The following is a 26,783-nucleotide window of genomic DNA, read 5'->3' as shown; positions in this document are numbered from 1 at the left end:
CTGATTTTCTAAGTTAATAATTATGATTTTCTAAGATGGTGGATGTAACGAAAAATTGTAACAGGGATGAGTGGGGTGTTCGATGATGATGTCATTGTAACAGAGGAGCGGGGTGTTAGATGGTGTATTCGTAATGTAGAGGAGTGGGGTGTTCGATGCGTAGGTTTTTTTAATTGAAATTTTATTAAATAATATTTTTTTAATTTTATTTTAAAATTTTGATTATTTAAGTTTTTTTAATTTTTAAATTTTTTTTCCATTAAAATCAGATAATAAATAAAGATTTTCAAGATGGCGGACGAAACTCAAAATGGTGAAATGTTCTAGAAAACAAAATGGCCGCCGGACTTGATGTAATCCAAGATGGCCGCCGTAAGTGACGTCATCCAAGATGGCCGTCGGAAGTGACGTAATCCAAGATGGCCGCCGGAAGTGACGTCATCCGAGATGGCCGCCGGAAGTGATGTAATCCAAGATGGCCGCCGGATTGACGTAATCCAAGATGGCCGCCTCGAATCCCCGAATCCCCCTCCCCCCTCCCCTGTCCCCATATGAACTATATATACCTACTGTCGTCCCTATAGCCTACCGCTTTGAAAACCATATTGACCTATATGGTTCTATATATATTTATATATTATCAGGAACATCTAAGAATGGGCCAAGCTGATCCGTGTGTTAGATAAAACTTTGCGGTAGAAAACCTATCCTGGAATATGTTTTTTATAAACGTTAATAGTAACGAAAAGAAATTAATACAGTTTCAAAAATACATTGTAATCCTAAGATTACATAATTGAAAATCCAATATTCTTCAGGATATCATATAAGTGACTCTGTGCGCCAATAGCTAAGATCGTTGGTTATAGTCTTCCTCTCTCTCCTTAGAATCCTATCATAGACAAATAAATTAGTTTAAAATGTTTAAAGAAACCACGAAGTGGCGTAACTCAAGGGTGGCGCTGCGGGCAAACAGCCAGCCCCTCCGATTGGAGCTGCGAGCACAGGAGGATCCGAACATTTATTATTACAAATAAAATTAAGTTAAAATTATTCGTTTCGTTTTCAATTAATTAAACTTGCCTACTCTAGTACACTCACCAATTAAAGAGAAAACGTGTCAAGATTTGAACGCATTTGTAAGTAGAAGATATCGCCCGGTTCTAGAACACATCCGGCACGCAGTATAAAAAATTCCTCGCCACTTGTAAGCACCATGCTGTCATCTATTGGAGACATGTTTTGTCTTTTTTTTTGTTAGTTCATATTTTCACCGCGGGACTTCATTCATGGCGCCGGCTCTAGTAATATTGACAATCGGCTTTCTGTTGTTTTTTGAAGTTAAAACTTCTATAGGAAGGTTTGGATAGGGAGTCAATTCATAGAAGTCGTCATCGACATGGTCACGTGACGTCAGCTGTGAATGTGTGTCTATACACTAAGTGGTGCGCGCGCAGCCAGTAGACTACACATAACACAGGTCGACAAGTAATGCACACGACATAGACCAATACATAACTTATTAATACGCGTCTTCAGTCCCTGTACATCAGTGCTGTGCATATGTGAATCGAATGTGTGTATGCAGTACAAAGTGAGTATAAAATATATTAATATTCTCATATAGATATATCATTTGAATAACGAAGAAAACCGAGTCTTTGTAGCAATATAACCTGAAAATTAAGAAATCATTATTTATTTTTAATACCTACAATTACTATGCAATGCGTATTTTATAGAAATTTAGGAGTTATTTTACCGACGTGAAAAAACAAATTTGTTGTGTGATAACATTATTTTCGTAAATATTGAGAAAAAGTCTCTAATTTTTATCAAAAATTAATTTGGATATCCAAATAATAACAACTGTTTGTTTATAGTTTAAAGTTTTCACTTCCGTCGGCAGTCCTCATGACTGCTTTGGATTTTTTTGTTTTAAGAAAGCCGCAGTACACGCATACGTACTTTGATTGCCGGGACAAGTAGTTGTTTTGTTTGCGGCATGGATTTTTGTTTTATATCACAGTTTTTGTTTTATCGGAACGGCGATCAGGTGCAAAGTTAATACTTAAGGTAATTGTGGAAATTAGATAAAAATATGTATAGTTCTAGAAAGTATGTAAGTGTAAGTGCAAAACGAAAGACAAAAGAGTCTGCAGAAGAAAATAAAACTTTGACTAAAATAAGTGATGACTTTTAGAATGAAGATTTTACTGATGAAGAATATAATTAACAGTGCGGTGGAAATGAAGAAATTGACGTGATTATAAGTGGCAGTATTGCAGAACCCAACAACAGTGAATATCTGCATCCAGAGCAACCGCAAAAAATTTCCAACTTCGCCATGTGTTTCTGATAATGGTAATTTTAAAGAACTGAATGATCAAGTGAAACAGTTTGTGATCGAAAACGGACACTGTAAACCTAAATTCACCATTTAAAAAGACACTGACAATAGTTATTTTTTGTAACAAATATTATATTGTTTCTAAGTCTGGCGAAAACTATATAGCTTCAAAATATATATTGTGAACAGTAGTATAGGATAGTATTTTCTGGGACAGGATTCAGGATGTGGAGCTGTGTGTCCTTTCCGCCATCTTGGATTTGTGACGTCACGGCGGCAAAAATTCCTCAAAATTCCTCAAAATTCCTCAAAAATGACTCAAAAATTCCCGTTTTAAGAAAAATTTCCCGTTTTCGAGGGAAAAATTCCCGTTTCGAGGGAAAATTAGGATTTCGAAAAACCACAAAAGTCGTTTTGCATTAAAAACCACGAAATTCCTGATAGAGGCTTAAGCATCCTTAACTCAAGCCTCAGTTAAGCCTCTTTTAGGATTATGACGTCATGTCCGCCATCTTGGATCCGCCATTTTGGATGACGTCATTTTGTTTTCTAGGAAATTCCGACATTGTGTTGTCCGCCATTTTGAATGATGACGTCTCCGTTGCAATTATCGTTATGGTCGCCATCTTGAAAATCCGCAATTTTTATGTTAGAAAATCGGGAAAATTTTTAAAAATCATTAAAAAAATTAAATAATAAAATTAAATAAAAATCTTAAAAACCACTGTTGCAGTTATCGTTACGGTCGCCATCTTGGATTATATAAATGTTGCATATTTCGTTACACCCACCATCTTGGTTGAGTACCATGTCATTCTTACACTTTACCTTACGACCACCATATTGGATCCTATTAATGTTGCAATTATCGTTATGGACGCCATCTTGAAATTTAGACGCCATCTTGTAATTTAGACGCCATCTTGTAATTTAGATGCCATCTTGGAAATCCGTAATTTTTATGTTAGAAAATCGGGAAAAATTCCAAAATTCATCAAAAAAAATTAACATTTTAGAATTCTGATTGATTATATCGATTCCCGTCCTTGGTTCGAAACCGATGAGGACAAAAAAAATATCACATCAGATCCTTCCTCTACAGAAGCCACCTACAGACTGACCTACCACCACCAATAACAAGGTATTTACCATCAGCTGGTATGACGTCATGTCCGCCATCTTGTCTTTGTCCGCTGGAGACCGCCATCTTGGTTTCGTCTGCTAGAGTGTGCTGACAACACTTTAGTATAATGTTCTGTTCACCATAACTTTGATCTCTTATATTGACATTAAACTTTGTCATTCACCTTGAACTTTGACCTTGACCTTGACTTTGACCTTGAACTTTGACCTTGACCATGAAATTTGACCTTGACCTTAAAATTTGACCTTAACCTTGAAATTTGACCTTGACCTTGAAATTTGACCTTGACCTTCAAATTTGACCTTGACCTTGAAATTCGACTTTGTCCTTGAAATTTGTCTTTGTCCTTGTCGACCATCATGGATCCGTCATTTTATGTTTAGTACATGCTAGCGGTCATTGCCATCATCATGTTTTCGTCTGCTGGTGGACACCATCTTGTGTGTACTTGTATTATAGAGTACATTTCCATCATGATAGTTTTATTCTAACCTGTTACAGTGCAGTAATCATTTATTATTACCGAGATTCCCGCCATCTTAAAATTTGGCCGCCATCTTGAAATCATGTAATTATTTAGCTAGAAATGCGGGGAAAGTACCAAAAGTCTCCGAGGAAATCAATTATTAATTTTCATATTGAATCGATGGATCCCTGTCCACGGTTCGATTCTTGACCAGTGACAGTTGTAACTAATTATGAAATAAATTTTAGATTCGGTTTTCCATTACCTTTCACGGAGTTTATTAATCATTCACTCTACGAAAAACAACTCAAGTCAATATACCTGACCAACGAATTAATACAGTGCCGATTAGCCTATTATGAAAGTCTAATTTTTCATTAATTTGAATAACATATAAGCTGTTCATGTTCAAAGCCATACATATAGATCAATTGTCTTCAGTCCATGAGACCGAATCACGTCATTATCAGACGTATAGGCTAGTCATTTCAGGTCCGCATGAACTTCGTCGTTAGCTAATTATATTCAATTAATCCCTCGTGAAATTTTTTATACTTACTAAAGGACCAAGTGACCTTGAAAAATATTTTAGTAACACCAAGAGGTTTTTAAACTAGTAAATATTCAATCACTACATTTTGTACTACGCACAATCAAAAAAAAAGGAAGCACCATCATCGAAAAGGCAGCACCATCAATGAAAAGCCAGCACATTTGGAAGCACCGACAACGAAAAGGAAGCACCATCAACGAAAAGGCAGCACCGCCAACGAAAAGGAAGCACATTTGGAAGCACCGACAACGAAAAGGCAGCACCGGCATCGAAAAGGAAGCACATTTGGAAGCACCGACAACGAAAAGGCAGCACCGGCATCGAAAAGGAAGCACATTTGGAAGCACCGACAACGAAAAGGCAGCACCGCCAACGAAAAGGCAGCACATTTGGAAGCACCGACAACGAAAAGGCAGCACCGGCATCGAAATAGGTACCACATTTGGAAGCACCGACAACGAACAGGCAGCACATTTGGAAGCACCGACAACGAAAAGGCAGCACTGTCATCGAAAAGGCAGCGCATTTGAAAGCAGCGTCAACGAAAAGGCAGCACATTTGAAAGCACCGTCAACGAAAAGGCAGCTCATTTGAAAGCATCGTCAACGAAAAGGTAGCACATTTTGGAAGCACCGTCATCGAAAAGGCAGCACCATCAATGAAAAGCCAGCACATTTGGTAGCACCGACAACGAAAAGTCAGCACCGCCAACGAACAGGCAGCACATTTGGAAGCACCGACAACGAAAAGGAAGCACCATCAACGAAAAGGCCGCACCATCAACGAAAAGGAAGCACATTTGGAAGCACAAGTTACGAGAACTTAATCTTAGTTAGAAATCTGAATACAAAAAAAAAACATTAAATTTTTATGATTGCAATTATTTATTTCTTTACATTATACAAATACAAGTAAAACAAGCCATTATTGTATGTAGCCAGCTTTCCTCAGTTCTTTGAGTATGAATGATATTTCTTTGATGCACGAATAGTTTCCTGCACAAAGCGAGTCATGTAGAAGTCTTAGCCGATCAACCAATATGTTTGGATCGTTCCATGAAGTGTAATCAGTCTCTTCTACCACCATCTTACTTGTTTGATTATTATAAATATTATTTTCTCTGCTGTCTTCCGTTTTAACACCATCCTCTGGGTAACTTTCATTATCGAGACAATGATCATCACAAGCTTGATCCGTTTTATTTAATATATCACGATGTTTCCATCGTTTCAGTCTCAGGTCACCACCACAGTCTTCGATCTTGCCTGCTTTAGTTGCTTCATCACAGTCTATACCTTTGTCAACAGCCTCAGAGTCGCTGTAGAAATCACCGTAGAAGGCATCATCTTCACCCAGATTACCGTAAGAATTCGATGCCGATGATGTCGAAGTGTCTTCATCGTCTTCATGCTTCCTTTTTAGGAGTCCATAATTTTTACAGAGTAGGAAAGATCTACTTGAATTCGGCTGGAATGTATTCTCACTTTTCACGTTAAGGATTCTTCCATTGTCTTCATTCTTCCATAAATCATCATCATCCTTCAATTTAAGTTTTTTGTCGAGATCGGAAGAGCCGCGAACATAATCTCTCCCAAGACAAGGAAAATTATTGTCGTAATGTAAATCACTCTTCCTTAGCCTAGTAGAGCCATCGTTGTCCTCTAGCTTGTACGCAGGCTTGGCGTTACAAGTTCTGTCATGTCTTTTTAAGCTCTCTCTCCGCGTAAACGACTTGCTACATCTAACACAACTTATCATATTGTCGCAAGCGCCCTCGGTCTCCGTCAAGATCAACACAAATGTCACTCAAAATAAACATTAGGGGGGGGGGGGGTGGTAGCAGTAGAGCTGGTACCGGGATGGTCTAACCTCCTTAGGACAGGGGGTGTAGGGTGTTGACTGAAAGAAAATAAAGTATTATTTATCCCACATCGTTTCAGGTTTTATTTCTGGTAAACTGTGACCAACACAAAAGTAAATAAATAACTAATTAAATAATTAAATAAAGTCAATCATGTCAAAATATCTCTGGTAACAAACAAATTAAATTATTAAAACATTAAATACTCTTTTGAAATAAGTAAAAGAGAACGCTTATTACTTTTTTTTTAAAATAACATGATTCTTAACACACACCTCGACCCATCCTTAAGCTAAAATTAACGAAAGAAATTTTACATTACTGGATACCACAAACTGCCTGCACTCCTGGAAAGAATCAAAACGTTAAGTAATCCTAACCCAATTTTAAAATACGCCCACAGATGTTACAAGAGGTGAAAGAAAATTACGAGTTCGCCATTACTTACAAACACCTTCGAAAGGCAGCACGCAGCTACCCGCCAGGCCGGGGCTCCGACAGACCTCCAGCACCTCACCGAGAAGAACCACCCCGGTGCACCCAGGGTGGCCCCCTTTATTACATTCACTTCACAACGTCATCACGTCGAGAACACTCCACGCGAAAACAATAATCCCGGCCGCGATTTCACAACACAACGCCATTCCGCCAACCGACGCTATCCCCCCCTCCACCGGTCATGCTAGACTCGCACTTCTGCCACCTGGTGGCGACACAAACACCAGCACGTCACGCGCACGAACAGCAACGCAGCAAAACCAACCAGGGCGGCCAACACTCCCGGAGATTCCAGGACAGGATGACGCAACCGCCCGCGCAGCTGGCCAGGCTCTCGGGCGGCGAATCACGTCACCGTCCCAGAAAAACAGAGAGCGTTAGCAATCTACCGCGCCAGGAAAACAAAAGTCAAAGCCCGAGTGTCGCAAACAAGTGTCAGGAACTCACGCGGGCTCACAAAGCACTACATGTGTAAAGCCAAATTAAAAAACTCTACACGTAAAATTTTACCGCGTGACATCACATCGGACGACGAGGGCTTGTGCCCCACAAGCCAAGAACCACAACTTTAAATTTACAAACAAAGGATTGAAAGAAACTTTTACAATGTTAACTATTAAGATTACAAAAGTAGCCTGAGAGGCACGAGCCAATTCCTAAAAGTCATAGCAAGACCGGCCAGAGGAGAATCGATAACATAACAAACAGAGCTAAACTTAAAGACGGGTTCGAGGTATCCAAAGATTGATCCGATTGCTTACATCATAAAATTACAATTTCATATCTCCAATTATGAGCGTACATAGTTGTATTGAGCTAAATAAAGTAATCTTGAGGTTTTCACTTAAACTGTGTACAAGCACATGTAAGCCTATCTTGACTGGCCTACAGCCGAGAGAGGCGGAGTATGGTGACAGAACAGCTCGAAGGGGCAGCGGGAGCCATGATCCCGGTGGACGATCTGCAGCTCGTCCCCAAGTCCAGGGCTCCACCATTTGGAGTAGCACCCCTCAGCTCCAGCCATCTCTGCTGTATGTTGCCAGCAGTGCCATCCAACAATACTGTGAAACTTTCATACCCAGCATCAGATTCATCAACAAAATAAACAATAACAACAAAAAAATAATCTTAGGTGATTCAAAAACATAAACTTACATAGGGGTAGCAACATACTTCAACAATAGAAAAGGACATACTCATAAATTTAACCTTTCATTAATGTCATTTAACAACAGTGTCTAACATAGGCAAATCTCAAACAAGGTAGGTATGGGAATCCAAAAACGCCTAACCATTGATGAACCCAGGTGCCTGTTTACCCCGCAGATTCAATAATTAGGATACAAAACTTATAACCTACAAATAAAGGTTAACCCGAGCAAAACAAGAAATTTGTAACAAAATATCCTTCCCCTTTTAAGAGGACCGAGGGCACAAGAGGATACGCTTCTAGGTAGGAACCAGAAGGTAGTTCAAAAGTTTCAAAAGTTAGTTGAAGTCCAAAATCTTCACAGAGTCGTAATGGCAGCAACCAGCTGCGGGATAGAACGTTCACCAAAATCATTAGTACAGAAATGTAGCACTGGCTTCTCAACGTAGCAATGCCATGATAGCGGCGAACCCCACTGCGACCAAGCAGTCTCGTCTCTTCTCTTCTAGAAACTGAGAGTCCACACATACATGTCGCAATCAACTGGGGTCATCCGACGAATGCACTTCCACAGGAGTTACACACACAGCCCACAACAATTCCTGGAAGGGATAACAGTTACTTTTTCCCACCACCAGGTACAGGCTGTATAGTCCCAGATCCTCGGTAATGAGGATGGACACGATGATTGATGCTATAACAGTTCATCTTCTACACTAGCACCACATGTCGGGTTTAAAGTTGGTCCTGGCTCTCCGAGTCCATGGAAATCTGGTTCAAACGCACAGTACATGACACTGGAAGGAGTATGGAAGGAAGGTAAAGGAGATAAGGAACTCTTTCTTGGCTTAACCTCCAATCCAGCATAACCTATCAAAATATCAGACACGTAGGGACATCTCTGGTTAACAAACAAAATCTAAATCTTTATAAACAATACACCAATGTGCCCAAATAATTAGTCGTAACTTACTTTGTTTTAAAAAACATAGCTAATTCTTCATTAAACAACAAATACCATTTTGAAATAATTACAAACCGCGATAACAGTAAACAATTAGGATGAGTCCATCAATCAAAGAAAATTTACCTCATGGTTCGATAAGTGTGATGTTTACAAGAAATTCATCACCAGTGTTACTAGACAATTTGGCCTTTATTACATTTTCAATACGTAATCGTTCTCGTAAGTCCATAGCCTCTCCACTCGTGGAGGCCTCAACAGGCGTGACTGGGGACGATATCTTCAAATTTTTCTGTGCACTTCGTTTAAGTTGAATACACTTCCAGATAAGAAAAGCCAACATACCAATTACAATTCCCAATATAAAAACCATAACAGTAAGTTCAGCATTTAACATAGTGGTCTCATCCAGTGCAGCTACACGTGGGAACGTTCCAATACCCACAAGGTATGGATTTCTAATAATAACCAAAAATAGGGTACCCCCTATCACAAATAATGCAATACTCTGAACATGTCTGACCATGAAACCGGTTTATTCAAAGAAATGGGGTCCAATCTAGTGAACCGAGAAACCGTGAAATTCAAATGAGGAATGGCAGAGGGCCAGTCCTCATCTAAACAATCCTCCAATGAGGGGAAAACTGTGTGGCTGGAAGCAGTCCGAGAAAAATCTTTAATTTCTTTAACCTAGTCCAGGCTGCTGGGATCACATGAAGTAGTTGAAACTTAGACTTAGCTCTATAGTCACAAGGGTACAATTCATTAATTTTCAATTCACTATTCAAATACAATCGACAGTCACATGGAACTTCTATGTCCACAGCACCTTGTCGTTCTTCATCATCTATAAACAAAGTTTGGTTAGGATTCTTGGCACACTGTAACTCCACCTTGCCCCTAAGGTGAGTCAAAAAATAGCGTTCCGGCCCAGCCTGCGTGATCATGAGGTGAGTTCCGGAACGGCATTGAAAAGTACAAAGTTCTGCAAGTCTTTCGATTGTAACCCCCTGAAACAAAGCTTTGGGGCACAATGCACTTCCCAAGGTGTCTCCTGAAAATCTAGGCACAAAACACAAATTCTCCTCCAAAGGCCGGCAGTCCAACAAATTACGTCCTTGGATCGTCACTAGGTGGTTACCATCCACTGCTAAAAAGTTTGGTTCATGTTCTAGGTGACATGTATTATTCTTCCAATGAAAAGGTATACCAACAAACTGAAACAACTTCCAATTAGAGCTATAGCGTACAATAGGGATTTTGACTGACCCATACAGACTCTCTTTAAACGCATTACATCTACAAATAGGCAAATGGAAATAAGCCTGAACTTGGGTACTACTAATTGCTAATTTATAACCATCTTTAACAAGGATAGTTTCCAAATCCTGCAATTTTTCCTGCAAAAGTGCCGGCGTAATCAAAACAGAAGGAATCTTATGTGAGCGGCATTGATCCAAAACTTCAATACGAGTTAGAGTGTGAGCTTGCTTAGCTAACTGAGCCGCTAATAATAATTGTAACTGAAAAGAGTGACCTATTTCTTTTACCATCCCGGAAAAACGAACTTTCATTGCTTCTCTAAAAGTTCTCAGGTAATCAGTAAGGTTAGTGAATTTCGTTTGAACTCTTTTCAAAACACTCGTCATGGCTTCATTAACAACACTAATAGAATTACTCAAATTGGCAAGCGCCACATGGTCATCTATGATTTGTGCTTCCATCTGATCAATATGCAGAGAAATCTGTTGCTGATTTAGAAATAAACTTTCTACTTGACTGGTCACTGCCACATCACAACACCATCTTACAAAATCGCCAATAAAAGATAAGCCTCGCTTTTCTCTATTAACCACACTGTCATACTCCAAATTCTCACCAGCTGCATCATTTAGTTTATTCAACAGCATATCAGAATAAAACATAACCTGTTTTAATTCCCGGAAAACTGAACACCAGTCAGAGGATGCATTAGAGGGGCAAGAACTCAAAAGTGTTATACCTTCATGAATTTCTGATAATTGTAATGGCCAGGGGACCTTAAAATTTAAAGGTACCGATGAGGTATACAACATCACCTTTGGTAGAGGTTCGAAATGGGCACCAGCGATGACCCCCACTGTCTTAGGTTGGAACGGCGAATGAGGCGCGTCATCCCCTCGAGACAGCACCAGCATACCCATCAGTAGCCACCAGCAAGTTGTCTTCATTATGAGGGCCCGAGTGGCTTTGAGGGTACCTGAAACACTCTTACGAGCGACTTAAAAAAAACAAATCTTAAATTGACAAGTCACTATTAAACAAAATTACCCAGGACCGAAATGAAATGTATCACAGGTTACAATACACAACAAACGAACACCAATAAACAAATACTTGATGGCCTTACAAAGAATCTAGACACAATACAAACAGGGCTCACAATTGACATCACCATAAAAAAAAATAAAAAATAAATAAATAAAACTCAGGCAGCAAAGAATGGTTTCATTCTTTCCACATTAGTTACCTCATAGCTAACTTTACCACGTTGACACTTTTTTAACCGATACAGATTATCAGATATTTTTTTCTCAACAACAAAAGGACCAAACCAGCGATGCAACAACTTCTCCGAAAGCCCCTTTTTCCGGATCGGAGTAAACACTAACACTTCCTGCCCCACCTTATAACTCACCGCTCGTCTTCGTTTGTCGTACCTGCGTTTGTCTACTCTATCTGGCTTGGGATTGTTATAGCAAAACACATCATTAAGCAAAGAAACATTTTTGGTCCGTCTACGTAATTTTGTCTTAGGTCCTGAAGGCATTAACCTGGGGTCAGACTGTTGCTTCTTAGTCAAATCAGCATCTTTCACAACAAAAACTGGTAATTTTAATGTTTTCTCTTTGCCCCTTAGGGTTCTACTACCGACTTCCTCTGCTAAATCATTACCTGCAAAACACACTGGAATTCGTTGATGCATCCTAGCCTCGTTGTGTGAATGCTCTTTTATCCTGACACAACCTAACCTCAAAGTAGGTTCTGATTCAATTTTGTTTACTTTAGGAGGATCATCTTGGGTTCCTGACTTCTGAACTTGGTTATCACAAGGGGGTGCGTTAATTTTATCATGTTTTATGTGTCTGTCCTTAGCCTCCCTCACCTCTGCTCCTTGTACTGGAATGCCTGCAGTGGGATGGTTTATTGTAAATAAAGTATTTCTGTTTCCCTTACATGAAATTACTGCCTCAAACTTAGTAAGAAAATCACATCCTAAAATAAGACCACGGATTGGTGTCTCTACCAGTCCTACTGGGTGATGATAAAAAAATTGGCCTAATTTAAAACCCAGCATAACCATGTGATTCAAGTGGTGGGTTTGTGCAGACACCCCTGCTACAACTCTGTGTTCTGCTGGTTTCCAAAAACGTTTAGGAATTAACTTACTATCCACTAAAGATACAGCAGCGCCGCTATCTATAAAAACGGGGATCTCTGTCCCAAAAATCTTAGTTTTTAAACTGAACACCCCATCGCACTTAAAAAGGGACATTGTGTTTTTACAGAATGCATTCCTAGTCTGTGCATAACTTTTCCTGCCTAGTTTCCCTGTTTTCTGCATATTTGGCTGTGAGCGACAGTTCCACTGAATGTGTCCCGGCTTGTTGCATTTAAAACAGATGGGTCTCCCATCAAAGGTCCTCTGGGGTCTAGCAAAGGTTCTAGAACCGGGATCTTGGGTTGTGTCTCTAGGTGTACTGTTGTGTTTCTGTTTGTTAAGATTATTTCTATTTTCTCCACTAGGTCTGAAATTTTGTAAGTGTATGGGCTGAACTCTTAAAACTTCCATTTCTTCACGCAGTTGCTTTAACTGTTTCCCCAACTCCATTAGTCTATTTTCTATTTTTGAATCCATTGTGTCTGCCTCCCTGATATTTCGAACAGGAACTTGTTCTGGTTTTACTGCCCCACTTCCCTTTAATCTATCATGACTCTTCGCATAGTATAGGCCTGCCTCAATTTTTCTTAAATTTCCTAGCAACTGGTCTACTGTGTTGTTAGGAAACAACATAACTTTCTCCACAATATCCGGTCGTAAGCCTCTTAATAAATATCTCACTTTATTGGCTTCTGGCATTTTGGGGTCAAGCCGATTACAAAGGTGAAGAACGTCGTAAATAAAAGATTCAAATGGTTCCTCCCCACCCTGTACTCTTGATTGAAGTCTTATTTCCAGGTCTTCTACCTGACCTACACGAACAAAAGCAGCCTTTAAAGCAGTGGCTAATTCATCAAACGTTTTCACATTTTCCAATGTTGACTCATAACTGTCATACCAGCGGCTAGCTGGTCCCCTGAGAAATGTGGGTAAATACGCAATACATTTTTGGTCATTCCAGCCATTGACCTTGGCTGCTCTCCTAAACTGTTTTATAAACTCATCGACATCTTCTATTTGTCTCCCCCAAAAATAGCTAGGTTCCACAAAAAATTTCCCTGCCTCCATTGTGTCGTGGTGGTCTCCTCTAGGTGCTGAGTTTAACAAATGCAATTTTTCTTGTATCTTTACCAGGGGCTCCTCATCTGAACTACTATTTCCACAAATATCAGGTATCCCTGTCTTGTCGTCAGTACATAGGCTAAGAGTGTATTGATAAGACATGCCCAAACATAAAAAAAAAATAAACAGAATACTCAGTGTGTGGACATACTTAAACTAAAAAAATAATCATGCTCCTGATAAACATTCAGCCTCCTACCTAACCTGGCTTAAAAAAAAATCTTAAATCAACTGCTTATAATTACACACACACAATACCAAATCAAATGAAATACTAAAGTGCAATTTGTAAAAAAAAAATTACTTAACTTAATTAAAATACTTAACTCTATAACAAGACCATTTCATTTCTACACTTATTCAGAGTACATGTGAGTAGGCTTTCTGTCTCCACTCCCCTAATTAAAACCTGAAAATGGAAGGTATGCAAATTAAAACACCTGAATATGTTGTTCCTTGCTGATAAACATAAACACTTATCTCAAACACTGGCTGAAAAAAAAGAAAATGATTACCATTACAGAATAGGCCAAATTTTAAAAAAAAATTAATAATACTTTCTCATGCTTAAAACATTTATAAATAACCTGGCTGTACCTCGTGACCCCTGAAACAGATATGGTTAAAACCAAACATCACCATTACACCAAACAAATTTAAAAAAAATAACACACACCCTACAATTAGACATACCCTAGCCTCACACCATTTTGTCGCAAGCGCCCTCGGTCTCCGTCAAGATCAACACAAATGTCACTCAAAATAAACATTAGGGGGGGGGGTGGTAGCAGTAGAGCTGGTACCGGGATGGTCTAACCTCCTTAGGACAGGGGGTGTAGGGTGTTGACTGAAAGAAAATAAAGTATTATTTATCCCACATCGTTTAAGGTTTTATTTCTGGTAAACTGTGACCAACACAAAAGTAAATAAATAACTAATTAAATAATTAAATAAAGTCAATCATGTCAAAATATCTCTGGTAACAAACAAATTAAATTATTAAAACATTAAATACTCTTTTGAAATAAGTAAAAGAGAACGCTTATTACTTTTTTTTAAAATAACATGATTCTTAACACACACCTCGACCCATCCTTAAGCTAAAATTAACGAAAGAAATTTTACATTACTGGATACCACAAACTGCCTGCACTCCTGGAAAGAATCAAAACGTTAAGTCATCCTAACCCAATTTTAAAATACGCCCACAGATGTTACAAGAGGTGAAGGAAAATTACGAGTTCGCCATTATTACAAACACCTTCGAAAGGCAGCACGCAGCTACCCGCCAGGCCGGGGCTCCGACAGACCTCCAGCACCTCACCGAGAAGAACCACCCCGGCGCACCCAGGGTGGCCCCCTTTATTACATTCACTTCACAACGTCATCACGTCGAGAACACTCCACGCGAAAACAATAATCCCGGCCGCGATTTCACAACACAACGCCATTCCGCCAACCGACGCTATCCCCCCCTCCACCGATCATGCTAGACTCGCACTTCTGCCACCTGGTGGCGACACAAACACCAGCACGTCACGCGCACGAACAGCAACGCAGCAAAACCAACCAGGGCGGCCAACACTCCCGGAGATTCCAGGACAGGATGACGCAACCGCCCGCGCAGCTGGCCAGGCTCTCGGGCGGCGAATCACGTCACCGTCCCAGAAAAACAGAGAGCGTTAGCAATCTACCGCGCCAGGAAAACAAAAGTCAAAGCCCGAGTGTCGCAAACAAGTGTCAGGAACTCACACGGGCTCACAAAGCACTACATGTGTAAAGCCAAATTAAAAAACTCTACACGTAAAATTTTACCGCGTGACAATATTACGTAGTGGATTTTTAACACAGTCATTCTTCTCGTGTTGTCTTCCATTCTTTCTCAAGATAAATTCTTTGCTGCAAAACTTACACCTGTGTCCTTTCAATACAGCAACAGTCACCGAATCAGGATTCATATTAGTTACTGAGACTATTGTCAGATGCAAACTGAGTGAATTAAATTAGATACATTACTTAAATAGAATTTTCTAAATATTTCAACAGCAAGAATTAAGTTACCTCATACAAAAGAAATTGTTTCATGTGGTTTCGATTATTAGCATGAGATGTTGCCACGTGTTGTGTTGAGTCATAATTTATCTAGTTCTTTTATGTGGTATGCGGGATGCTCACTAACGTTCGCAAAACAAGGATGGCTTCGCTAGACATCAAGGAGAAGGAAGTTTATCTTTCATGTTAATGCTTCTCAGCTGTCTCAAAGCTTATTATTTGTCTGAGTAAAGTTATTATTTTTTAAATCCACCTGATTAAAATATTGTATGTTCTAATTTATTGACAGAATTTCACTGATTAAATGTAACTCTGAATAAAAATGACATGACTCAGTAAGTAAAAAATTCTTCATGCAGAGATAGATCTCTCACAAATAATCAGGAGCACTCGATGAAAACCATCAGATGTCTAGCCAGGAATAATCAGAAACACTTGGAGAAAGCCATCAATATAATATCAAGATTAATCAGAAGCACTCGGAGAAATCCATCAGATGTCTAGTTAGGTATAATCAGAAGCACACGGAGTAAACCACCATAATATTGTCAAGAATAATCGAAAGCTCACGGAGAATACCACCATAATATTGTCAAGAATAATCAGCACACGGAGAAAACCACCATAATATTAACAATAATAATCAGAAGCACACGGAGAAAACCACCATAATATTGACAAGAATAATCGGAAGCACACGGAGAAAACCACCACAAGGTTTCTTTGATATCATAAAAATACAGAAAAAAATATTTAATAAATAACATAAAAAAATTAATAAAAAAATTTAAATGACAAAATAAAATACAAAAATACATAAACAGATTCTGGCTTGTACTAGAACTATATCTTTGCTCAACAATGAGAAGTTCACAAGCTAGCAGAATCTGTTTATGTATTTTTGTATTTTATTTTGTCATTTAAATTTTTTTATTAATTTTTTTATGTTATTTATTAAATATTTTTTTCTGTATTTTTATGATATCAAAGAAACCTTGTGGTGGTTTTCTCCGTGTGCTTCCGATTATTCTTGTCAATATTATGGTGGTTTTCTCCGTGTGCTTCTGATTATTATTGTTAATATTATGGTGGTTTTCTCCGTGTGCTGATTATTCTTGACAATATTATGGTGGTATTCTCCGTGAGCTTTCGATTATTCTTGACAATATTATGGTGGTTTTCTCCGTGTGCTTCTGATTATACCTAACTAGACATCTGATGGATTTCTCCGAGTGCTTCTGATTAATCTTGATATTATATTGATGGCTTTCTCCAAGTGTTTCTGATTATTCCTGGCTAGACATCTGATGGTTTTCACCGAGTGCTCCTGATTATTTGTGAGAGATCTATCTCTGCATGAAGAATTTTTTACTTACTGAGTCATGTCATTTTTATTCAGAGTTACATTTAATCAGTGAAATTCTGTCAATAAATTAGAACATACAATATTTTAATCAGGTGGATTTAAAAAATAATAACTTTACTCAGACAAATAATAAGCTTTGAGACAGCTGAGAAGCATTAACATGAAAGATAAACTTCCTTCTCCTTGATGTCTAGCGAAGCCATCCTTGTTTTGCGAACGTTAGTGAGCATCCCGCATACCACATAAAAGAACTAGATAAATTATGACTCAACACAACACGTGGCAACATCTCATGCTAATAATCGAAACCACATGAAACAATTTCTTTTGTATGAGGTAACTTAATTCTTGCTGTTGAAATATTTAGAAAATTCTATTTAAGTAATGTATCTAATTTAATTCACTCAGTTTGCATCTGACAATAGTCTCAGTAACTAATATGAATCCTGATTCGGTGACTGTTGCTGTATTGAAAGGACACAGGTGTAAGTTTTGCAGCAAAGAATTTATCTTGAGAAAGAATGGAAGACAACACGAGAAGAATGACTGTGTTAAAAATCCACTACGTAATATTGTCACGCGGTAAAATTTTACGTGTAGAGTTTTTTAATTTGGCTTTACACATGTAGTGCTTTGTGAGCCCGCGTGAGTTCCTGACACTTGTTTGCGACACTCGGGCTTTGACTTTTGTTTTCCTGGCGCGGTAGATTGCTAACGCTCTCTGTTTTTCTGGGACGGTGACGTGATTCGCCGCCCGAGAGCCTGGCCAGCTGCGCGGGCGGTTGCGTCATCCTGTCCTGGAATCTCCGGGAGTGTTGGCCGCCCTGGTTGGTTTTGCTGCGTTGCTGTTCGTGCGCGTGACGTGCTGGTGTTTGTGTCGCCACCAGGTGGCAGAAGTGCGAGTCTAGCATGACCGGTGGAGGGGGGGATAGCGTCGGTTGGCGGAATGGCGTTGTGTTGTGAAATCGCGGCCGGGATTATTGTTTTCGCGTGGAGTGTTCTCGACGTGATGACGTTGTGAAGTGAATGTAATAAAGGGGGCCACCCTGGGTGCACCGGGGTGGTTCTTCTCGGTGAGGTGCTGGAGGTCTGTCGGAGCCCCGGCCTGGCGGGTAGCTGCGTGCTGCCTTTCGAAGGTGTTTGTAATAATGGCGAACTCGTAATTTTCCTTCACCTCTTGTAACATCTGTGGGCGTATTTTAAAATTGGGTTAGGATGACTTAACGTTTTTATTCTTTCCAGGAGTGCAGGCAGTTTGTGGTATCCAGTAATGTAAAATTTCTTTCGTTAATTTTAGCTTAAGGATGGGTCGAGGTGTGTGTTAAGAATCATGTTATTTTAAAAAAAAGTAATAAGCGTTCTCTTTTACTTATTTCAAAAGAGTATTTAATGTTTTAATAATTTAATTTGTTTGTTACCAGAGATATTTTGACATGATTGACTTTATTTAATTATTTAATTAGTTATTTATTTACTTTTGTGTTGGTCACAGTTTACCAGAAATAAAACCTTAAACGATGTGGGATAAATAATACTTTATTTTCTTTCAGTCAACACCCTACACCCCCTGTCCTAAGGAGGTTAGACCATCCCGGTACCAGCTCTACTGCTACCACCCCCCCCCCCTAATGTTTATTTTGAGTGACATTTGTGTTGATCTTGACGGAGACCGAGGGCGCTTGCGACAAAATGGTGTGAGGCTAGGGTATGTCTAATTGTAGGGTGTGTGTTATTTTTTTTAAATTTGTTTGGTGTAATGGTGATGTTTGGTTTTAACCATATCTGTTTCAGGGGTCACGAGGTACAGCCAGGTTATTTATAAATGTTTTAAGCATGAGAAAGTATTATTAATTTTTTTTTTTAAATTTGGCCTATTCTGTAATGGTAATCATTTTCTTTTTTTTCAGCCAGTGTTTGAGATAAGTGTTTATGTTTATCAGCAAGGAACAACATATTCAGGTGTTTTAATTTGCATACCTTCCATTTTCAGGTTTTAATTAGGGGAGTGGAGACAGAAAGCCTACTCACATGTACTCTGAATAAGTGTAGAAATGAAATGGTCTTGTTATAGAGTTAAGTATTTTAATTAAGTTAAGTAATTTTTTTTTTACAAATTGCACTTTAGTATTTCATTTGATTTGGTATTGTGTGTGTGTAATTATAAGCAGTTGATTTAAGATTTTTTTTTAAGCCAGGTTAGGTAGGAGGCTGAATGTTTATCAGGAGCATGATTATTTTTTTTTAGTTTAAGTATGTCCACACACTGAGTATTCAATTTCTTTTGTATGAGGTAACTTAATTCATGCTGTTGAAATATTTAGAAAATTCTATTTAAGTAATGTATCTAATTTAATTCACTCAGTTTGCATCTGACAATAGTCTCAGTAACTAATATGAATCCTGATTCGGTGACTGTTGCTGTATTGAAAGGACACAGGTGTAAGTTTTGCAGCAAAGAATTTATCTTGAGAAAGAATGGAAGACAACACGAGAAGAATGACTGTGTTAAAAATCCACTACGTAATATGATAAGTTGTGTTAGATGTAGCAAGTCGTTTACGCGGAGAGAGAGCTTAAAAAGACATGACAGAACTTGTAACGCCAAGCCTGCGTACAAGCTAGAGGACAACGATGGCTCTACTAGGCTAAGGAAGAGTGATTTACATTACGACAATAATTTTCCTTGTCTTGGGAGAGATTATGTTCGCGGCTCTTCCGATCTCGACAAAAAACTTAAATTGAAGGATGATGATGATTTATGGAAGAATGAAGACAATGGAAGAATCCTTAACGTGAAATGTGAGAATACATTCCAGCCGAATTCAAGTAGATCTTTCCTACTCTGTAAAAATGATGGACTCCTAAAAAGGAAGCATGAAGACGATGAAGACACTTCGACATCATCGGCATCGAATTCTTACGGTAATCTGGGTGAAGATGATGCCTTCTACGGTGATTGCTACAGCGACTCTGAGGCTGTTGACAAAGGTATAGACTGTGATGAAGCAACTAAAGCAGGCAAGATCGAAGACTGTGGTGGTGACCTGAGACTGAAACGATGGAAACATCGTGATATATTAAATAAAACGGATCAAGCTTGTGATGATCATTGTCTCGATAATGAAAGTTACCCAGAGGATGGTGTTAAAACGGAAGACAGCAGAGAAAATAATATTTATAATAATCAAACAAGTAAGATGGTGGTAGAAGAGACTGATTACACTTCATGGAACGATCCAAACATATTGGTTGATCGGCTAAGACTTCTACATGACTCGCTTTGTGCAGGAAACTATTCGTGCATCAAAGAAATATCATTCATACTCAAAGAACTGAGGAAAGCTGGCTACATACAATAATGGCTTGTTTTACTTGTATTTGTATAATGTAAAGAAATAAATAATTGCAATCATAAAAATTTAATGTTTTTTTTTTGTATTCAGATTTCTAACTAAGATTAAGTTCTCGTAACTTGTGCTTCCAAATGTGCTTCCTTTTCGTTGATGGTGCGGCCTTTTCGTTGATGGTGCTTCCTTTTCGTTGTCGGTGCTTCCAAATGTGCTGCCTGTTCGTTGGCGGTGCTGACTTTTCGTTGTCGGTGCTACCAAATGTGCTGGCTTTTCATTGATGGTGCTGCCTTTTCGATGACGGTGCTTCCAAAATGTGCTACCTTTTCGTTGACGATGCTTTCAAATGAGCTGCCTTTTCGTTGACGGTGCTTTCAAATGTGCTGCCTTTTCGTTGACGCTGCTTTCAAATGCGCTGCCTTTTCGATGACAGTGCTGCCTTTTCGTTGTCGGTGCTTCCAAATGTGCTGCCTGTTCGTTGTCGGTGCTTCCAAATGTGGTACCTATTTCGATGCCGGTGCTGCCTTTTCGTTGTCGGTGCTTCCAAATGTGCTTCCTTTTCGATGCCGGTGCTGCCTTTTCGTTGTCGGTGCTTCCAAATGTGCTTCCTTTTCGATGCCGGTGCTGCCTTTTCGTTGTCGGTGCTTCCAAATGTGCTTCCTTTTCGTTGGCGGTGCTGCCTTTTCGTTGATGGTGCTTCCTTTTCGTTGTCGGTGCTTCCAAATGTGCTGGCTTTTCATTGATGGTGCTGCCTTTTCGATGATGGTGCTTCCTTTTTTTTTTTTGATTGTGCGTAGTACAAAATGTAGTGATTGAATATTTACTAGTTTAAAAACCTCTTGGTGTTACTAAAATATTTTTCAAGGTCACTTGGTCCTTTAGTAAGTATAAAAAATTTCACGAGGGATTAATTGAATATAATTAGCTAACGACGAAGTTCATGCGGACCTGAAATGACTAGCCTATACGTCTGATAATGACGTGACTCGGTCTCATGGACTGAAGACAATTGATCTATATGTATGGCTTTGAACATGAACAGCTTATATGTTATTCAGATTAATGAAAAATTAGACTTTCATAATAGGCTAATCGGCACTGTATTAATTCGTTGGTCAGGTATATTGACTTGAGTTGTTTTTCGTAGAGTGAATGATTAATAAACTCCGTGAAAGGTAATGGAAAACAGAATCTAAAATTTATTTCATAATTAGTTACAACTGTCACTGGTCAAGAATCGAACCGTGGACAGGGATCCATCGATTCAATATGAAAATTAATAATTGATTTCCTCGGAGACTTTTGGTACTTTCCCCGCATTTCTAGCTAAATAATTACATGATTTCAAGATGGCGGCCAAATTTTAAGATGGCGGGCATCTCGGTAATAATAAATGATTACTGCACTGTAACAGGTTAGAATAAAACTATCATGATGGAAATGTACTCTATAATACAAGTACACACAAGATGGTATCCACCAGCAGACGAAAACATGATGATGGCAATGACCGCTAGCATGTACTAAACATAAAATGACGGATCCATGATGGTCGACAAGGACAAAGACAAATTTCAAGGACAAAGTCGAATTTCAAGGTCAAGGTCAAATTTAAAGGTCAAGGTCAAATTTCAAGGTCAAGGTCAAATTTCAAGGTTAAGGTCAAATTTTAAGGTCAAGGTCAAATTTCAAGGTCAAGGTCAAAGTTCAAGGTCAAAGTTCAAGGTCAAGGTCAAAGTTCAAGGTGAATGACAAAGTTCAATGTCAATATAAGAGATCAAAGTTATGGTGAACAGAACATTATACTAACATGTCGTCAGCACACTCTAGCAGACGAAACCAAGATGGCGGTCTCCAGCGGACAAAGACAAGATGGCGGACATGACGTCATACCAGCTGATGGTAAATACCTTGTTATTGGTGGTGGTAGGTCAGTCTGTAGGTGGCTTCTGTAGAGGAAGGATCTGATGTGATATTTTTTTTGTCCTCATCGGTTTCGATCTAAGGACGGGAATCCATATAATCAATCAGAATTCTGAAAAGTTAATTTTTTTTGATGAATTTTGGAATTTTTCCCGATTTTCTAACATAAAAATTACGGATGTCCAAGATGGCGTCTAAATTACATGATGGCGTCTAAATTACAAGATGGCGTCTAAATTTCAAGATGGCGTCCATAACGATAATTGCAACATTAATAGGATCCAATATGGTGGTCGTAAGGTAAAGTGTAAGAATGACATGGTACTCAACCAAGATGGTGGGTGTAACGAAATATGCAACATTTATATAATCCAAGATGGCGACCGTAACGATTACTGCAACAGTGGTTTTTAAGATTTGTATTTAATTTTATTATTTAATTTTTTTAATGATTTTTAAAAATTTTCCCGTTTTTCTAACATAAAAATTGCGGATTTTCAAGATGGCGACCATAACGATAATTGCAACGGAGACGTCATCATTCAAAATGGCGGACAACACAATGTCGGAATTTTCTAGAAAACAAAATGACGTCATCCAAAATGGCGGATCCAAGATGGCGGACATGACTTCATAATCCTAAAAGAGGCTTAACTGAGGCTTGAGTTAAGGATGCTTAAGCCTCTATCAGGAATTTCGTGGTTTTTAATGCAAAACGACTTTTGTGGTTTTTCGAAATCCTAATTTTCCCTCGAAACGGGAATTTTTCCCTCGAAAACGGGAAATTTTTTCTTAAAACGGAAATTTTTGAGTCATTTTTGAGGAATTTTGAGGAATTTTGAGGAATTTTTGCCGCCGTGACGTCACAAATCCAAGATGGCGGAAAGGACACACAGCTCCACATCCTGAATCCTGTCCCAGAAAATACTATCCTATACTACTGTGAACCATGTTGGTTCTTCGAAAAGGGCAACTAAAAATATACAAATGTTTTGATAGAAGGCTATGACTATTATAATCATATTGTAGAAGCCATAGAAAGACACGACACTCAAAAAAATCATTTGGATTCCTGTCTTTTATATCGACAATGGTGATTACATGGAACACTAGTTGAAGAGCAAGAGTCCATAATTATGAAAGAATAATATTTTTGGCGCCAAATACTCGCTACGCTTCTGTAATTTATCTTTTCTTGGCCATGTAGAAAAGGCATACAGCAATGATTCATGCCCAAGAGAAATCCTTTAGATTATTGTTGAGTTATAAGCGAGATACGATCCTATTTACGAGAATTGTTTAGTAAACCAAAGGACCAGACAAAATACTTAAGACCAAAAATACAAAATTAGCTGTCCTGGTTCAAGAAGTTGAAAACGCGCTGGTTAATGAAATAACAACCGCACCATTTTTCTTCATTATATTTTATACGACTCGATATATTTCGAAAACAAATCAGTTGTGTGAACTTTACCGTTACCGTGTGATCGAGAAAGATGAACATTGAACTCCAAAGGCGCTCGTAGTTGGTCATTTTTAGTATTTCTTGAAGTTAAGGATCAAACTGCGTTAGCAATGTCCAACCAGAATATTAAATTTATAAATGATAAAAGTATTCCTCTAAATAAGTGTCGTGGGCAAGGATATGACGGTTCTAATAACATGAAAGGCACTTATGGTGGAGATCAAAAACTTATGATATATATCGAGCCAAATGCGGTGTATGTCCAGTGCGGTGGCTCATAATTTAAATCTGGTAGTTAATGTTGCAGTAAAAGAAGTTATAAAAATGCAAACATTTTTTAAAACTATTGAGCAAATTTATAATTTTTGGGGGGCAGAGTATCAAATAAGAACTTTAGGTATTATCAGGTTTTATATCAAATAAAGAAGGGAATACTTCAACTTCGGTACCACTAAAAACATTAAATTAAACTAGATGGGCAGAACGTTTCGATGCCATTTTTGCTTTAAAAGTTCGATTTGTTGAAGTTCAGAAATCGTAAAAATAAACTATTGTTTTGTTCCAAAAAAAGCTCTTTCACTGAAGAAGTTCGAACGAAAACTACAACTCTGGTCACTGGTTTTCCATTAAAACATGTTACGGACCATCGACGCGGACTCTAAAGAACTTCTAAAGCACTTCTAAAGCACTTCTAAAGCACTTCTACAGCCATCGATCTTTCAAAAACCCCAAAGCGTTTGCAAGTCTGTCTGGAAGAACTTGAACAATATCGACATGAATTTGAGGCTTTAAAAACGCAAGCAAATAGCGTAGCAGAAAAACGGTGTATGAAACACTGAATTTCATTAAACTGGTCAGAGGAAAGTGAAACGTTATTTTGACGTATTTTGGAAGAATTGAACCTCTCCAAGATCCCGAAAGCTTGTTTAAAGTGAACGTTTTCAATCGTGTATTGGACATCATCATTAATGAACTGAGATCGCGTTGCCTTGTGAATAATGAAAATGTTTCCGATTTCAGTGTCTTGCAACCTGCCACTTTGCAAAATATAAATTACGCCGATTTATTGGAAAATGCTTTAGAATTTGTTTGGTCATAAAAAGAGACATATGCCTCGTTTGCCCAGGAAATTCTCAGTTTTCTATCCACTTTAGGAAACGAAATATAATAATCATATTCCATAAGAGAACTTGCTGATTTATTAATCATAAAGAATCATTTTATGTCTTTAAGCTTCATGTTGTATGCACTGGTTATATGTTATTTGTAGTCATTGCCGTACAGAGCGATCATTTTCGAAATAAAAATTTATAAAATCTTATTTAAGAAATTCTATGGGACAAGAAAGTTTACGCAACTTATCTATTTTATGCATCGAACATTCCATGGCCCGAAATTTGAACATTTATGTTGTCAGTAACACTTTTGTAGAACTGACAGCCCAAAAAAAACTGTGTTACTGAAAGACAGTAAAAAGGAAGTGTAACATTTTTTTATGCATCTACAGTTAATTCTGGCAGAGGAGCATATCGCTATTTTGAAGTTAAAATTTTTGGAGTAAGGACAAGTTATCAGCCAAATATTTTTTGTTGATAAGTGATTGACTAAATCTTCAATTGTTTGGACAGGCGCCTATAGGAACTTTATGTTTTTTTCTGAATTGGCTGTGTGCGAAATAACTTTTGTTGAGATCTGGTGGAAGAATAATTTAGAGTTTCAATGTACCGACCTTTGCGGTTTGCGGTCTACAAGGTACAATAGTTAGGAGGGACACACAACTGACACAAAAAATTGTAAATCCGAACATTGTATAACATTTTGTAATTCACAATCCTTATAAATACACTGTAAACCTACCAGAACAAGTAACACATTATCTGAAGCTCCGGAAACATAATATATATAATTTTCATATTTTAATAACTTGCCTCATGTATGAACAACATATAGCATTGAAGTAGCTTGGCTTCTGGGCTGTAGCCGTGTTCTTGGCGAAAAATTCACCGACGTTTCAGTCGACATTGCAGTCGCCATCATCAGGGTAGCAGTTACATACTGAGGTTCTTACAAGTTATCCTGCTTCAGAACCTCCCTGATGATGGCGACTGCAAGGTCGACCGAAACGTCGGTGAATTATTCGCCAAGGACGCGGCTACAACCCAGAAGCCTAGCTACTTCAGACAATGGCTGTGAAAGTCTGCGAACATTATTAACATATAGCAGTTATTACCAAAGAAATGCGAAGTATGGCAGCACAGTAACTGAGCCTTGTCCAAGTGTGCATCTGTGACCTCGGATGTACCAGAACTGCCCTGAGGCGGCTCGGAGTAATAAGGCACGTCGCTATGACGCGAGCAACCACCTACCTGCAGGTAATCGAAGTAGGAGTCCAGTTTGTCCAGCTGGAGACGATGCTGGAAGTCTTCTCCGCAGTCGTCTTCGACGGCGGGCCCCGCCTTGGGGGCTCTGCGGCCCTTCTTCACCGTCGGAAGGGCGATTCCGAATGGGACCGTCACCTGCAAGGCTGCCAAAATGACCCCTAAGAGCCGACAGCATTCGGCGGCATCTCTGCTTCCTGCAGCGATGATCGTTTTTGAAAACGAGTCTCGCAATAATAAAGATTGGTTTAACATGTTATGTTAGGCATTCACCATTGTTGGTTTATGCTTATTACCATAGGAAAAAAATATCAGGATTTGTTATTAAAGATGTGCAGCAGACTGTGACCAATAAAATCAACAGAGAACAATCTCCTTCAGAGGATGCTGCAACCTGCCGAGGAGATATAAGTTATGATCATGAATGTGTTTTCAAAAAAAAAAAAGTGTGAAAGAACATTTCGCCCCTTAAAGTAGGAGGCACCTGCAATTGGTTAGTTCCTGTAGGAAAGGAGACAAGATAAACAAAAAATTTAAACATTTATTCAATTAGAAACAAATAATAAATAAATTCGTAATTTGCCTAAACATGCAACATGCAAGAAGATTCATTTATCGACGAGATATAAACAAGGCGATACTGATCCATTCATTAAACATTGAGGTAACACACGTGTACGTTAAGTATAACATAAGGTATTTAAGAAAGTGCCGCAGTGGAAA

At 38.6% G+C, this 26,783-nt stretch overlaps 1 protein-coding gene across 1 annotated transcript in view; it reads right to left on the bottom strand.

Annotated features, from left to right (window-relative positions):
• LOC134539536 (uncharacterized) overlaps positions 1–26,783 on the bottom strand; it is a 115,266-nt gene that overhangs the window by 66,853 nt on the left and 21,630 nt on the right. Inside the window, exon 3 of the mRNA XM_063381639.1 lies at positions 26,049–26,206. Coding sequence (XP_063237709.1) covers positions 26,049–26,206 — 158 coding nt within the window. The remainder of the gene's footprint in view (positions 1–26,048; positions 26,207–26,783) is intronic.

The sequence above is a fragment of the Bacillus rossius genome, chromosome 15, assembly GCF_032445375.1.
Source record: "Bacillus rossius redtenbacheri isolate Brsri chromosome 15, Brsri_v3, whole genome shotgun sequence".
Lineage (NCBI taxonomy): Eukaryota > Metazoa > Arthropoda > Insecta > Phasmatodea > Bacillidae > Bacillus > Bacillus rossius.
This window is presented reverse-complemented; position numbering and strand designations above follow the sequence as displayed.